Source organism: Micropterus salmoides, unplaced genomic scaffold, assembly GCF_014851395.1.
Source record: "Micropterus salmoides isolate LMB-PRFRI ecotype aquatic unplaced genomic scaffold, ASM1485139v1 Ms_hic_scaffold_1, whole genome shotgun sequence".
NCBI classification, from domain to species: domain Eukaryota; kingdom Metazoa; phylum Chordata; class Actinopteri; order Centrarchiformes; family Centrarchidae; genus Micropterus; species Micropterus salmoides.
Genome location: NW_024040040.1, coordinates 60,204,031 through 60,218,453, shown reverse-complemented (window position 1 = coordinate 60,218,453; position 14,423 = coordinate 60,204,031). Strand labels below are relative to the sequence as shown.

Genomic DNA, 14,423 nt, shown 5'->3' with positions numbered 1-14,423 from the left:
TGATCTTTCCCACTATAATTAAAAATGTGTCTCTCCTCCTCCTAGTCCTCGTCATCATTTGCTAATGAATTCCCATCTTTACACCTGAAATCAACTTAAAAATAAACCCGTAGACGCTGACCTCTGTGGCCTCCATGTGACGTCGTATTATTCTTCTGAGCATGCGGGTCTCTTTCAGGCCGTGGCCACTTCAGACTGGAGTCTGACGGGCCAAAATAATGTGAACACTCAAACAAAAACTCAAACAAATTGAGCGTTGAGGCCTGCAGAGTGAGTTTGATTCAGTTTTCATTCTACAGATTACTTTCTCAATCATTTGGTCTGTAAAGCATCAGAAAGCCCGTCTTAATAATACCAGAGTGAAAGGGTGACATCATCAAATGTCTTGCCACCAGTCTTTAACCCCAAAAATAATTACATTTACTAAAATTTAAGATCAAGAAAAGCAGCAAATCCTCACAATTGAGAACCGGGGAACTAACATTTTAGCCAATTAATCGATTATCAAAGAAAGTTTTAGATTGTTTTTCTTTTCATCAATTATGTGTTGCAGCTCTGGAAAATGATAACATTTAGCATGTTAGCATGCTATTGTGGGCTCAGTTAACATCATGATACTAGAGCTGCAAGGATTAGTCGATTGATTGATTAGTTAGCAACTATTGTGATAATGTATTTAATTGGTTTGAGTAATTTTTAAAGAAAAAAATAGTAAAGATTCTCTGATTAAGCTTCTTAAATGTGAATATTTTATGGTATATTTTCATTCAGGACATTTGAGGACGTCCTCTTGGGCTTTGGGAAACATTGTTTGACATTTCTGACATTTTATAGACCCAATCAATTGATCGAACCTCTTTGTAAGGTTAATGAACTTTAGATGTGATTATTATAATTTTTTCTATTATTTATATTTTAGGCTGATGCATCTGCAGCTTTCTGACAGAAACCAAACTTTAGTACTAACAACTGACACTGTTTCCTTCTCCCCCCGTTAGCCTACAACTACTGCTCCAACAATGGCGGCTGTTCTCACCTGTGCCTGCCGCGGCTCGGCGGGTTCACCTGCCGCTGCCCAGACGCCGCCACCGCTACCGCCACCACCGCCGGCCGCTGTGAGGAGAGGAACCTGTGAGGCAACGATAACACTGCTGCTGCTTGGAGAGAAAAAAAACAAGACAAACTTAACTGAATTTATGGTGTTTTTCTACTTTTCTTACTTGAATTGAACATTTGTACGATCATTTCTACAGTTTTAGGTGTTTTTGGACCCTGAAAGCTGTTCACTGTATTTATGATGTCACACTTCAGCAGGCCCAGCTTCCTCCTGTTAACTGTTGAATTCAGACATAGTTTATAGTTTTATAATCTGACTCCAGGTTGTTTTATACCAAAGTAACACTAACTCTGACACAGGGACGTTCTAAAAAGGCAGCAGGTGACCTAAAAACACTTTTTATTTGAAATGTTTCTGAACAATGAACTTCATGTTCAGAGTTTTTATTGTATTTTAAAAAGTAGTTGCTCCTTATTGATTTCTATAGATGTGGTCTGAAAGGTAAAAACAATCAGGTGTTATTCTAGCAACCAAATACTTGTGGGAAGCAGGTTCCCACAGGGGAAAAGTGCCTTAAATATTCCTGAAAATGACATTTTTGTTCTGCAGAAAAACCAGTGAGAGCTTTTGTGATCAGTCATCTCGTACTTAATCAAATCTACAACAACATGACAATCATACCGATCTGCCAACGGGCTTCTGGAGGTAAATCTGATCACATCAGCTCCAAGGCTAGCTTGAGAGTTGTGGCATGAATTTAATTTAACAACTGTTCAGTGAGTTCAAGAGTGAAAAAGCAGTTTGGCAAATTAGCCACAAGAATGCAGGAAAACAAATGTCTGTAGAGTTAATCCAGATTTATTAAGTGAAGACTGGAGACATTTGTAGGAAAAGAAAACTACAATCAATGGCGAGGGCAGGCGTCGTCGATTTACAGAGTGATCTTTCGGAATTCATCCTAAAACTCCATCCACACTACTACGTTTTTGTTATAAAACTCAGACCTTCTGCTACGTTTCCCCCTCCCGTCCAGTCAAAGTCTGAAAATGCTGCAGAAGATATCCAGTAAATAGTAGAAAAGGTCGATCATTGTTTCCCAAATCCCTAGATGACGTCCGTAAATGTCTTTTTTTATCCACAAACCCAAAGCGATTCAGTTTACTGTCACAGAGGAAAGAAACCAGAAAATATTCACATTTAAGCAGCAGGAATCAGATAATTTTCACTTTTTTTTTTCTTAAAGAATTACTCAAATCAATTAATCGATTATCAGAATGGTTGGCGATTAATTTAATAGTTGACAACTAATCGATTAATGAACAAGCTCTAACCATCAGAGGCCTGTTAAACTTGTGATGAGGTGAATTACAGTCAAACTGGAGACTAAATTTCAATTTTGTAAGTTTTTAAAATGTTTAAAACTACCAATCTGAAATTACCCTATATTTTAGCAAACCTATATGATAAAATGAGATGTTTTCTAAACTGACGTTTAGTTTTTTGTGAGTTAACTCTGCAGTAACAGCGCCACCATGAGCCTGCGGTCTGTAAGACTTTACTGAGGGCTAAAAAAACTTTTAATACTTATTCTGTTGTTTGTGCTAAGACTCACATTGTATTTTTTATATGAAACTGTAAATAATTACTTGATATGCAGATGATATTCTCTGATTTTTGAATTGTGCTTATGTTAGCCTGAGCTCTACCTGATGATTACTGTGAAGGTGTGTGCAGGTAAAGACCAAGTTCATGTTGGTTGGGTTGTAGCTCCTGTATTGTGCTTTTCATGTAAACATCTTTTTCTTTTTTTACAATGAAGACTTGTTGATTAGTTCCAGGCGCTGATATAAGTCAGTGTTTTCATCAAAAACTAAATAAAAAAACAACAACAAAAACCTTGGACGTCTTTAACTGCAAATATTAAAACAAAATCAGATTTCTAATAAAACTTTTCAACCATTATGAAATTGATTTTAAAAATTCTGAAACATTCTAAACATTCTATCTCAATTTCATTAGAAAGAACATACATCGAAAGTCTTGCCAATCATTAAAGAATTGTGACTAAGATAGCGGTTAATATTGTACAGTGTAAAAAGTTCTAGAGAGCCTGAGACCCTCTTTTCTACCCCATGGGACCTTATTTCAGAAAAAAAATGTACGCTAATCAACAGTGAGAGACAACTAATGTTTTTTGAATTGTGTCCTGAATTACACACTTGATGTTTGTCAGTTTAAAAGATAATTTAAGTCAAGAAAGTCGAAGTTTGTCATAAAACAGTAACATTTTGTTATTTGTGAAACCGCTTAATGAACTACATCTCTAGTCTCGCACAATATACGTCACTGACATGTTAGCGCTGTAATGCTAAGCTAACGTTCACTGCTTACTTGCTACTGGCTAGGTAACTTAGCTATGTTCCACACATAGATGTATCTGACCTGATGTGTTTAATCCAAACCTCCCGGTCCTTTCATCAACATCTACACATGGAAGATTATTGACATTAGCTTCAGTGATGTTAGCTCCAGCGATGTTAGCTCCAATGACATTAGCTTCAGTAACATAAGCTTCGGTAATGTTAGCTTCAGTTACGTTAACTTCAGGCTTCAGTGACATTGGCTTCAGCGTTGTTAGCTTTGGTAATGTTAGCTTTAATCACATTAGCTTCAGTGACGTCAGCTTCACTAACACTGGCTTCAATGAAGTTAGCTTCAGGCTTCAGTGACTTTAGGTTTAATGACATTAGCTTCAGTGACGGTAGCTTTGGTAATGTTAGCTTTAATGACGTTAGCTTAAATGCCGTTGGCTTCAGTGACATTAGCTACAGTGAAGCTAGCTTCAGTGATGCTAGCTTGAATCATTGAGTGAAACAGTTGACGTCACATATGAGACTTTTGTGGTCTTTATAATTACGTATTTTCAGTCTTATACTTCAAACAGTTTTCCAACAAACTGCAACTTTCTTGACTTAAATGATCTTTAAATACTGACGCGTGTAATTCAGTACTCAATTGAAACGGGATCTAAACATTAGTTGTCTCACCGTACATATTTTTTCCGTATATTTTTCCAAAATAAGGTCCCATGGTGGTCCAACGGAAGGGGATGGACTCTATACACACCAATACAGATACAGTGGGTACGGAAAGTATTCAGACCCCTTTAAATTTTTCACTCTTTGTTTCATTGCAGCCATTTTCCAAAAATCAAAAAAGTTCATTTTATTTCTCAGTAATGTACACTCAGCACCCCATCTTGACAGAAAAAAACAGAAATGTAGAAATTTTTACAAATTTATTAAAAAAGAAAAATTGAAATATCACATGGTCATAAGTATTCAGACCCTTTGCTCAGTATTTAGTAGAAGCACCCTTTTGATCTAATACAGCCATGAGTCGTTTTGGGAAAGATGCAACAAGTTTTTCACATCTGGATTTGGGTATCCTCTGCCATTCCTCCTTGCAGATCCTCTCCAGTTCTGTCAGGTTGGATGGTAAACGTTGGTGGACAGCCATTTTCAGGTCTCTCCAGAGATGCTCAATTGGGTTTAAGTCAGGGCTCTGGCTGGGCCATTCAAGAACAGCCACGGAGTTGTTGTGAAGCCACTCCTTCGTTATTTTAGCGGTGTGCTTAGGGTCATTGTCTTGTTGGAAGGTAAACCTTCGGCCCAGTCTGAGGTCCAGAGCACTCTGGAAAAGGTTTTCGTCCAGGATATCCCTGTACTTGGCCGCATTCATCTTTCCCTCGATTGCAACCAGTCGTCCTGTCCCTGCAGCTGAAAAACACCCCCACAGCATGATGCTGCCACCACCATGCTTCACTGTTGAGACTGTATTGGACAGGTGATGAGCAGTGCCTGGTTTTCTCCACACATACCGCTTAGAATTAAGGCCAAAAAGTTCTATCTTGTTCTCATCAGACCAGAGGATCTTATTTATCACCATCTTGGAGTCCTTCAGGTGTTTTTTAGCAAACTCCATGCGGGCTTTCATGTGTCTTGCACTGAGGAGAGGCTTCCGTCGGGCCACTCTGCCATAAAGCCCCGACTGGTGGATTGCTGCAGTGATGGTTGACTTACTACAACTTTCTCCCATCTCCCGACTGCATCTCTGGAGCTCAGCCACAGTGACCTTTGGGTTCTTCTTTACCTCTCTCACCAAGGCTCTTCTCCCCTGATAGCTCAGTTTGGCCGGATGGCCAGCTCTAGGAAGGGTTCTGGTCGTCCCAAACGTCTTCCATTTGAGGATTATGGAGGCCACTGAGCTCTTAGGAACCTTAAGTGCAGCAGAAATTTTTTTGTAACCTTGGCCAGATCTGTGCCTTGCCACAATTCTGTCTCTGAGCTCTTCAGGCAGTTCCTTTGACCTCATGATTCTCATTTGCTCTGACATGCACTGTGAGCTGTAAGGTCTTATATAGACAGGTGTGTGGCTTTTCCAAAAATCATCCATGTCGATGTGCAACCAAAACATTTTTTAGTTTCCCCGGAGTATCCCTGGTGTGTTATTCACCAAAACATTTTCCTCCACAAATATTTTCAGCATCCAAGTAATTAGACTTTTATTTTCACTAAGGGATTAAGACATTACTGGTTTGTTTACAAAATATTATCTCAAAAGGCCAAAATGTCTTTCAGCAAAACTGGCGACAGGCGACGTTCATTTCAAGAAAGAAATGTCCCACACATTTCTTTGTAACTGTTCACTTACTGGAGCTTTTACAGCAGCAGGAAGAAAAGTCCGGCCTGGAAACACAAGTGTCGATGTCTCAGATGTAGAAAGCAATGATAACATGGCAGCACAGCACCGGGCTCGGCATGTTGAAGGTGAAGTGAAGAGCAGGTTAGCATAACGTTGGGAAACTCCACTCAGGTTTTTTTGGAAACCTCATCAGGAATGGACAGTGATCAGTCTGACAGGGCTGCACACGACAACACATTGACTACCACAAGAGGTTCATTATTAACCACGATTTTATATTAACAGTTGATGGCATTTAATATTAACAAGTGCTTAATACATAATGAAAGCAATGTCCACGACTACTATAGTGGCAGTAATCGGTGGCGTGCAGCCCTGCAGACTGGTTTCACATCACGTCAGGTCTGTGTACATGAAGTACTTTTTGTCTGTATTGACCATCAGCCATTAACAGCCTGTGCAACCTCAATAAAACCTGTTTTTTAATGAATACACAGAAGCAGTCTGGTGTGTTGGGTTTCATGTTGTTATCTCATCCTCTGTATCAGTGGAGTACGGGGTCAGAGGTGACACGTTTCACTCCGATGCAGCTTAAAGGAATACTCTGTATGGAGTATTGGATGACTGATACGGGTTTTTCAATGGACAATGTCGATATTTTGACCATTAAGACAACCAAAGCTACCGTCATAGAAGCTAATGTGATGCTTACGTGACTAAAGCTAACGTCAGTGACCTTCCATGTGTACATGATGTGATGAAAGGACCAGGAGTCGTTACATCTGTAAGTGGAACATACTGTAGCTAATTAGCTAGTAGCAAGCAAGCAGTGAATGTTAGCTTGCATTACAGCGTTAACATTATGGTAACGTATATTGTGCAACACGAAAGATGTCCATTAAATGGCTTTATTGTTTTTTCGACAAACTGCGACTTTCTTGACTTAAATTATCTTTTAAACTGACAAACATCATGTGTGTAGTCCAGGACACAATTCAAACGGGATCTAGGGCTGGACAATATGGCCAAAAACATTATCACGAAAAGTTTCATATCTTTCGATATTGATAATTATCACGATAAGTATCAAATCAGTTTTTCTTTAAGGGCTGATTTTTGCTCCTGGGTTTAAGTTGAAGAAACCTGACGGTTAATTGTGGTTTAAACTCTTCTTTATGGTCAACACTTGAGGCCAAACAGTGGATCACTTCACAAATCTGAGGTAGAACATTCAAAACAATTATGATAAAATCTTTGTCAACAAATATGCACGAGTGAATGTAAATGGTCCGTATGTGTAAATCACCTTTTACACTACATCGCATTCACCAGTCACACACATTCTTACATTCTGTGAGCCTAAGTGCTCAAACAGAAACTAACATTCATATACATCCATACACTGGTGGAACAGCCACCAGGGTATTCGGGGTTCAGTATCTTGCCCAAGGACACTTCGACATGCAGCCTGGAGGAGGCGGGGATTGAACCGCCAACCTTCTGATTAACGGACAATCCACTCTACCTCCTGAGCCACAGAGTAAAATTAAGTAAAAGTTTTTCAACCCTTTTTCCTCAACAAAATCAGTCCTAATTCGTGTATGATAAAATCAAACATTTATTGAATATTTATTTAACATTTGTAATTGAAAAAAAATTATATTGCGATAATTATTGTTTTATTGTGCAGCCCTAACGGGATCTAAACATTACTTGTCTCTCACTGCTGACTACCATAAATACATTTTCTGAAATAAGGTTCCATGGGGGCTTAAGCTCTCTATCAGTAGATAATATCAAAATGCCAGATATTGGCCCAAATAATCGTTCTATCACTAGTCTGGGGTATCACACTCACCCTCTGCAGGTTTGAAATGTGGCTCTTGGTTTGCTCCATCATGGAGGACGGAGGCTGCAGCCATCTTGGATTCACAAGAGAGATCCAGAATTAATAAAAAAACACACGTCAACACTTCCTGAGAAACTAAAAACAGTGGGAACATGTCTGCTTGAATATTCTGTACTTTCTGAGATTAAAAAATTAGCACTTTGAAATTTGTTTCAAATGTAAAGTGCTTTACAAATAAAATGTATTATTATTCTTACCTATGGATCCATTATTTCTATTAAGTGATTTTTAAAAGGATAAGTCTACAGTTATATGTTATTTTATTATTATTAATTCTTGATGACATGTTTGTCCATCTCTCAAAACTGTCAATATTTGTAAGAGCTCACAAATTCAAAGCAGCTGGTCACTGTAGTGTTTTAACAGACAGGAGGAAAAGATTTGTTTTGGTCTTTTCATGGAACTTCTTCCCAATAAAAAAATACATTAACATATAGAATAACACCAGATGTATCCTAAAGAGTCAACTTCACAACACTTGCGAAATTCAAACAATTCAAGGTTTTGGCTTTTATTTAAAATTAGTAAGCAACTAAAATATTTTAGCTTGTTACTCAAATAAAAATGTTATATCATATTTCATATATCATAACTAACACAAATCCAAACCAGGATGTTATTACTGTTATAAATATAATGTTTACGTTTACGTTTACTGAATGAACATGACAGTGAAAGATTTTTTTATAAAAATATAAAATAGTTTGTTAAATCAGAAACTACTAATGATGGAGGTGTTTCACTTACTGGAGATAGAAGACACCCGGAAGACTTGTGGCAGAGACAGAAACCTGCACACTCGTCAGTAAGAGGACGTCACTCTGCAGCTTGTGATCTCACTCACAGAGTAGCTTGTGTTCAGTTTGGTTTGTTTTGGATTTTGCATAAATTATGTTTTGCATATAAATGATAGAAGTAATAATGAGCGTACTAGTCCTTTACTGAATGTTTGGGGCTGTAAGGAGGGATACAGCTGCTGCTGCCCTCTGCTGGTTGAAGTTAATGATAATTCAAACGTCTCTATGCGAGTTGTATTAAGATGAGGAACATGGATGTGGCCGTTTAATCCTAAAACACTGATCAGCTCAGTGTTGCTGCTCTGTTTGTCCGTTTATGTAACAGCAGAGTCAGGCAGCGATCAGCAGGACCAGCTAAACTGTTTCAGGTTTACATTTTACTTCTTCTCATTAAAGAGTCGTGTCCCCTGTAGCGAGAAGAAACCGATCACCTTCTGATAACTGAAAAAAACTAAATGTGCTGGGTCCTTTAAGTAAGATTTCTTTAAATCGGATTGTCACCTTTCTTTTAATAAATGAAACCTCCGGCCCTACTACCTGTTTTAAAGTTTGGGTTTGTAGACTTGATTAAGCACCACTAAACACAAACATTTCTGTTGATTTACTTGCTTTCTGCAGAGCTTCCGTCTCACATGGTCTGAGTAAGGCAATATAACTTCCTAAAGGTGAGGAAACGCTTTACCACGAGGATCTGTCGCACTGATTGTAAATTATTTAATTACTGTTTAACTATGTTTTCTTGTGTGAAAGAAAAGAAATTTCAATCCTGTGTGTGTGCCTTGCACATGGACAAATTGACAATAAAGTTGACTTTGACAAGTTTTTTTTTTGTTTGTTTGTTGTTTTTTTTTTAGTTGATTTGAAATCACAGGAGACTGACTACATGATAATATATCACACAGTTTATTACACTGAAATGCTGACACGGGTTATACAGCTGAAGCCCCCGACTCAAACCAAAGCAAAAAGTGTGAAAGGTCTATTTATTCATTAAATCCTTAAACTTGTTGGTGCAGCTGTAGATTTCCTCTGTGATGTTTCTAAATGAAGTCCTGAAGGAAATCCAAGCGGACAGACTGACATGTGTCATCCTGGATTTGCTTCGCGAGCGGTATAATTTCTGACACAGGCGTTAAACAGTCTGAGCGTCACTCTGAAGTGAATCCACCTCTCTGAGTCCTCTCCAGCAAGCGTCCGCAGCCTGCTGCTACATCTCAGTCTGACACAGAAGCAGCTGAAGTTCTGTCTCTGCTGTGGACCAGGCTGGTCCTTCGCCTCCTGGTCCGGATCAGGACCAGCGCACCAACACCTGGTCTCCATCCTCTATGGAGTAAAACTGTAGAGTCTTCAGGTCGCTGTCGATCTCAAACTCTGTCCCCACATTCTACAAAGAAACGGAACTTTACTTTAGTACGTTGGCTCAGGAAGAAAACGGTGCAGGGCTGATCAGGAACTCAACTGGGTCCCAGGAACATAACTGGGTCCAAGTATTATATTGTAAGAACTGTTTTATGCTAATCCTAAGGGGTTTTATCACAGTGGGGCAGTTGTGCCGAGCCGACAGCTGAGCCGTATTCTCATGGAGCGAATGTTTCCTCTGCACGTGAAGCTGTTCACCTTCAGGAGGTGTGACGCTCACTGTAAGAGTCTGTCGCTGTGGCTGTTTGTATGTTTCTGCGGACCACATGGTGTCCTTTTCTAGTGGATTACACCCGTTTTTACTGAAGAACAGCACCGCTAAAGCCCAGAGCAGACTTCTCGACTTTCAGCGTCGGCAGGTCGCTGTGCTGTTCATGCTGTCTTGATGTAAAGTTGCACAATATTGAGAGTTACTGCAATAACGATATACTTAAACACATGTGACAACACAGGTGGATGGGCCCTGGTTCTGATACATTTCCCCAACATATAATTAAGTATTAAATGTTGTGTGTGTGCTCACACTTGCATGTGACAGAGCAACTGGTCAAACATGATTATTATAAAATGGTTTCAAGAGGGCTTGAACACAACAAAGCCACACAGCCAACAGACGACATTTTCACAAAATAAAGAGCCACCCAAACGAGCAGTGGAGGGAGGCTTCAGCAGACTACGCTGGATGCAGCGTGTGGGAGAAGCAGATAAACAAAAGCAAGACAAGCGATCAAACGCCACAGAGAAGTGGAGAGCTACACGCTGCATGCTGGTTAATATTGGGGAACATGTCGTGTCCTATTTAGTAAACAGTAATAGATTCTGGAAACTCATAAACAGCGAGGATCAGTCTCTCTTCCAATGATTTGTGCTGCACGTCGCGTACAAAAAGTTAAAGAAAATTTCAACTTTGTCGGTGGGCGGGTGAGTGCGTGAGGCGAGCACTTCAGCTCACTCTAACAGGGACACTTGCTACTGAACACAGACTGTTTCTGCTGATCCCTGAAAACAGATTTATGTGTTAACCTGTCGCTCAGAAGGAGCCTGTTATGATGTTTTGATCGTGGCTCTGGACTCTAACTTGTTTTAACAAGCTAGATAAAGGTAATGCCCTGGCAGTGGCAAATAGCTTTGTCGATTACATTAATGTTTAAGTTGAGATTTAAACGAAATATTTTATTGCTACTGTGTAAAGGGAATACTGCTGGTAAAAAGCTCCTTATATGTTTATGTTATGGCACTTTTGTGTATATAGCAGTACATTTAAATTAAAAGTGCGCAAAACACTACTTTAGAATTCATTATTCAATTTTGTGCGTAACAATGGAATTAATTGCATGATTAAAAATTTTAATCATTGTTCAGCACTATTTTTTATCAAAATTGTAGCGGCCTGCTCTCACTGGCTGGATGTGGATGTCGAGTCAGCTGACTCCTCCAGATGCTAGATATCTGTCTGGCGTCAGCGAGTAGTGGTGCTGGTTAAAAATACACTGCATCCTTCAACATCCCACCGCTTGGCAAGAGGAAAGCTTTTAATGTGAAGCAGCAGGAAACGTTTGTATTTGCATCTGCAGTAACTTCAGCTGTGAGCAGTAAACTGTGAAACAGGTCTGATATCTGACGGGAATGAAACTGAACTCCAGACTGCAGAGATTCAGGTAGAACCTCCAAACGTAGGGAGAGCTGAGCACAGACCTTGGGGCTGGTGTAGGTGAGCTTCAGATCTGCTGCAGGAACCTTCAGCAGCCGGTACAGGAGTCCCTTCACCTTCTGCACCACCATGGAGTCTGCAGGACAGATGGACATGAATCCAGATTCATTTAGAAAACTATTTTTCCTGAAGACACAAATGCTTTTTTTAGTTTCAACAAACACAGAAAATCAACCTGACTTTCCTTTTCGGCCGTTTTACCTGGAAGTTTCTTCTCGATTGGTTTCCGCTCGGCGTCATCAGGAAACACGAACACGATCTCTGGTGAGGAGAGACGAGGAAAAAGATCAGTGTTCCTGTGTGTGGTTTTACTCTGCTGGAACCACAGCGTGTTTACTCATGTATGTTTACACTAGCCAATCAGAGAGCAGCTAGCAGAAAGGAGGGGAGTGGGACTAACTTAACAGCTGATTCTTCAGGGCAAACGGCTCCGGCTTCTTTAGCTCGCCTTCCTCTGGAGCTCCGTACTCTGAAACACAAGACAAGATGTTCTTCATCATTATTATCATCAGAGGAGACTAAATAATAATAAACTTTATTCATCTAAAGGTATTTTATAGTGTATATAATACAGTACATCTCAAATATGAGAAGTACTTTTTGTCATCTATAGATTACAGAAAAACAAAAACCAACAGTACATGATTAATTTGCTTTGTGTGTGAAATACCCACCTCTCCCAGGCTGCCTGAACTACACACTGAGCATCAGTGCTGTTCAGAGGTTCAGGCAGAGAGGGAAATTCACTCCTGCATGCAAGTACCTGTTTTATTAAAAGTTTACATGAAATTAGTGGTGTCCTGAGGGGCTGGTTTGTATAACAAACGTGCTGAGTAGGGACGTCACAGTCGATACCAAGCGGGAAGCTTTCGGTGTGAAACGTGAATCCAACGCAGTTGTCCCTTAAACCTGCATTCTATAGAACAGCCAGCAGGGGGCGACTCTTCAGGTTGCAAAAGAAGTCCCGTTCCATTAGAAATAATAAAATCTTTCTACTTCTCAGCTGATTTATTCCCTCAGTAAACACTTTCCTGATGAGTTTATGGTCTCAGTCGCTAGTTTCAAGTCTTCTTCAACACAGCATGATGTTCATTTTAGTAAATTATGGTCCCATTTAGAGGAACAGAGACCAGGAAGCAGGGGAGGCTTTAGGGCGGGACTTCCCTGTGATTTACAAGTCACTACCATGGCGACCTGTCAATCAGGCTAGAGTGACTGGTACCCACGGCCGTGTAAATTTAACCAGCACCGTTCGGCCAAACTTCAAAACGGCGGTCCACAAAACCAACGGGTGACGTCACCATGACTACATCCACTTCTTTATACAGACTATGGTTGAAACCAAAATTCTAAAAACATGTCAGTACTTGTTTCGCCAGGTGTGGAAGGCACCGGGGATCCAACATGTGGAAGATAGCAACAAGTGCAGCTGCAGCTCCGCGTTGGCCAGTCCAATAAAAAAGAGGCGTGGTTGGAAACCGGGTGAAGTTAGTTTCACGGCTGTTTCCTTCAACAGCTCCGCGTCAAAGCCTTCTCACAGTTGGAGAGCTGATTTAGGAAGACGTTTCACAGTTTACATCACCCGAAAATAGGGCTGCAACTAAAGATTATTGTCATTATCGACTAATCTGCCAATTAATTTCACGATTAAACTGTTTAGTCCATTTTTCAAAATGAAATTGTGAAAAATGCTCACCACAATTTTTTTCAGAGCCCAAAGTGATGTATTTAAATTAAATTATTTATCAAAAAAGTTGTCTATTCATTTTCGTTGCAGCTCTACTCTAAATCACCAAAGATGACGATGCAGTTTGCATCTCTACGAACTGAGCGTCTGTCCGACGAGCCTGTTACGGTAGGAGGAGTTAGGGACCGTCTGAAAAGGTCAACACGATCCATTTCATTCATCAACAATTTTGTTTATCAACATAAATATCTCCAACTGACATAGTGACCACCCTTAAACATTTGAAGCTAAGAAAATTAAGTTATTAAATTAATTAATCTAATATGCACAGTGCAGGGTTGTAATTTCAACATCAAACCACATCTCATCCGTCCTGGTCTTCGTCTCACAGCTTTCACAGCTGTTTTTGTAATCTTCATATGTTTTTCTTAGAGGAGGGGATGTTGATGTACATGAGGGGATTTATTGATTGGTTTTAGTTTTTTTCCGTGGTATCGAACTGGTATCGAGAACTGTGGAATTTTACTGGTATTGGTTAGGGATGGCCGACATTGATATCGGTCCGATTCTTACCCAAATAGCTGGAAAGGTTATCGGTGACAACGGGCTGATGGATGGGCCGATCCGTTCACTTCAATGATGCGTGTACTAGCTTGGTATTCTCAGTATTCTCAGTATGGATATCATGGCAGAGGCTGCGTTAACTGTTAGCAAGAGAATCAGTATCCGTGTCGGACGTGAATAAGTGGGATCGGTAATGTCTACTAAATTTCTGCTATTGTGACATCGCTGTTGCTGTTGCTAGGTGTCGCCGCCTACTCCTTTAAATCGTGGCAGTTGTAGGCGTGGCTTACTGTCGATGAGGCTCAGGTAACGAGGGTGCTGGCAGATGAACTGGCTGCTGGGCTGAGTCCCCCCGCCCGCCTTCAGCCACTCCTCCCCAAACATCTTGATGTAGTCGAGCTCCGCCCCCCTCCTGTCATCAGGGCGGATCTGATGGAAACCATGGCAACGGGTCAGCATGATCGCAAATACATACATAAACATACATACACACATACACAGGCTCAGCTGACCTCACAGCGTTCAGACGACCAGTCGTCCCAGTTTGGCGATGAGCATCTGATTGGCTGTTCTGT

At 40.3% G+C, this 14,423-nt stretch overlaps 2 protein-coding genes across 2 annotated transcripts in view; one reads left to right on the top strand and one right to left on the bottom strand.

Moving 5' to 3' along the window:
* Positions 1 to 2,952, top strand: part of LOC119914600 (nidogen-1-like) — a 62,542-nt gene extending 59,590 nt beyond the window's left edge. The window contains exon 20 of the mRNA XM_038734005.1: positions 999 to 2,952. Within this exon, the coding sequence (XP_038589933.1) occupies positions 999 to 1,135 (137 nt within the window). The 3' untranslated portion in view covers positions 1,136 to 2,952. The remainder of the gene's footprint in view (positions 1 to 998) is intronic.
* Positions 2,953 to 9,354: 6,402 nt separating this feature from the next.
* tbce (tubulin folding cofactor E) overlaps positions 9,355 to 14,423 on the bottom strand; it is a 19,597-nt gene continuing 14,528 nt past the window's right edge. Inside the window, 7 exon segments of the mRNA XM_038700121.1 lie at positions 9,355 to 9,851; positions 11,582 to 11,673; positions 11,799 to 11,858; positions 11,998 to 12,066; positions 14,139 to 14,277; positions 14,361 to 14,373; positions 14,375 to 14,419. Coding sequence (XP_038556049.1) covers positions 9,756 to 9,851; positions 11,582 to 11,673; positions 11,799 to 11,858; positions 11,998 to 12,066; positions 14,139 to 14,277; positions 14,361 to 14,373; positions 14,375 to 14,419 — 514 coding nt within the window. The 3' untranslated portion in view covers positions 9,355 to 9,755.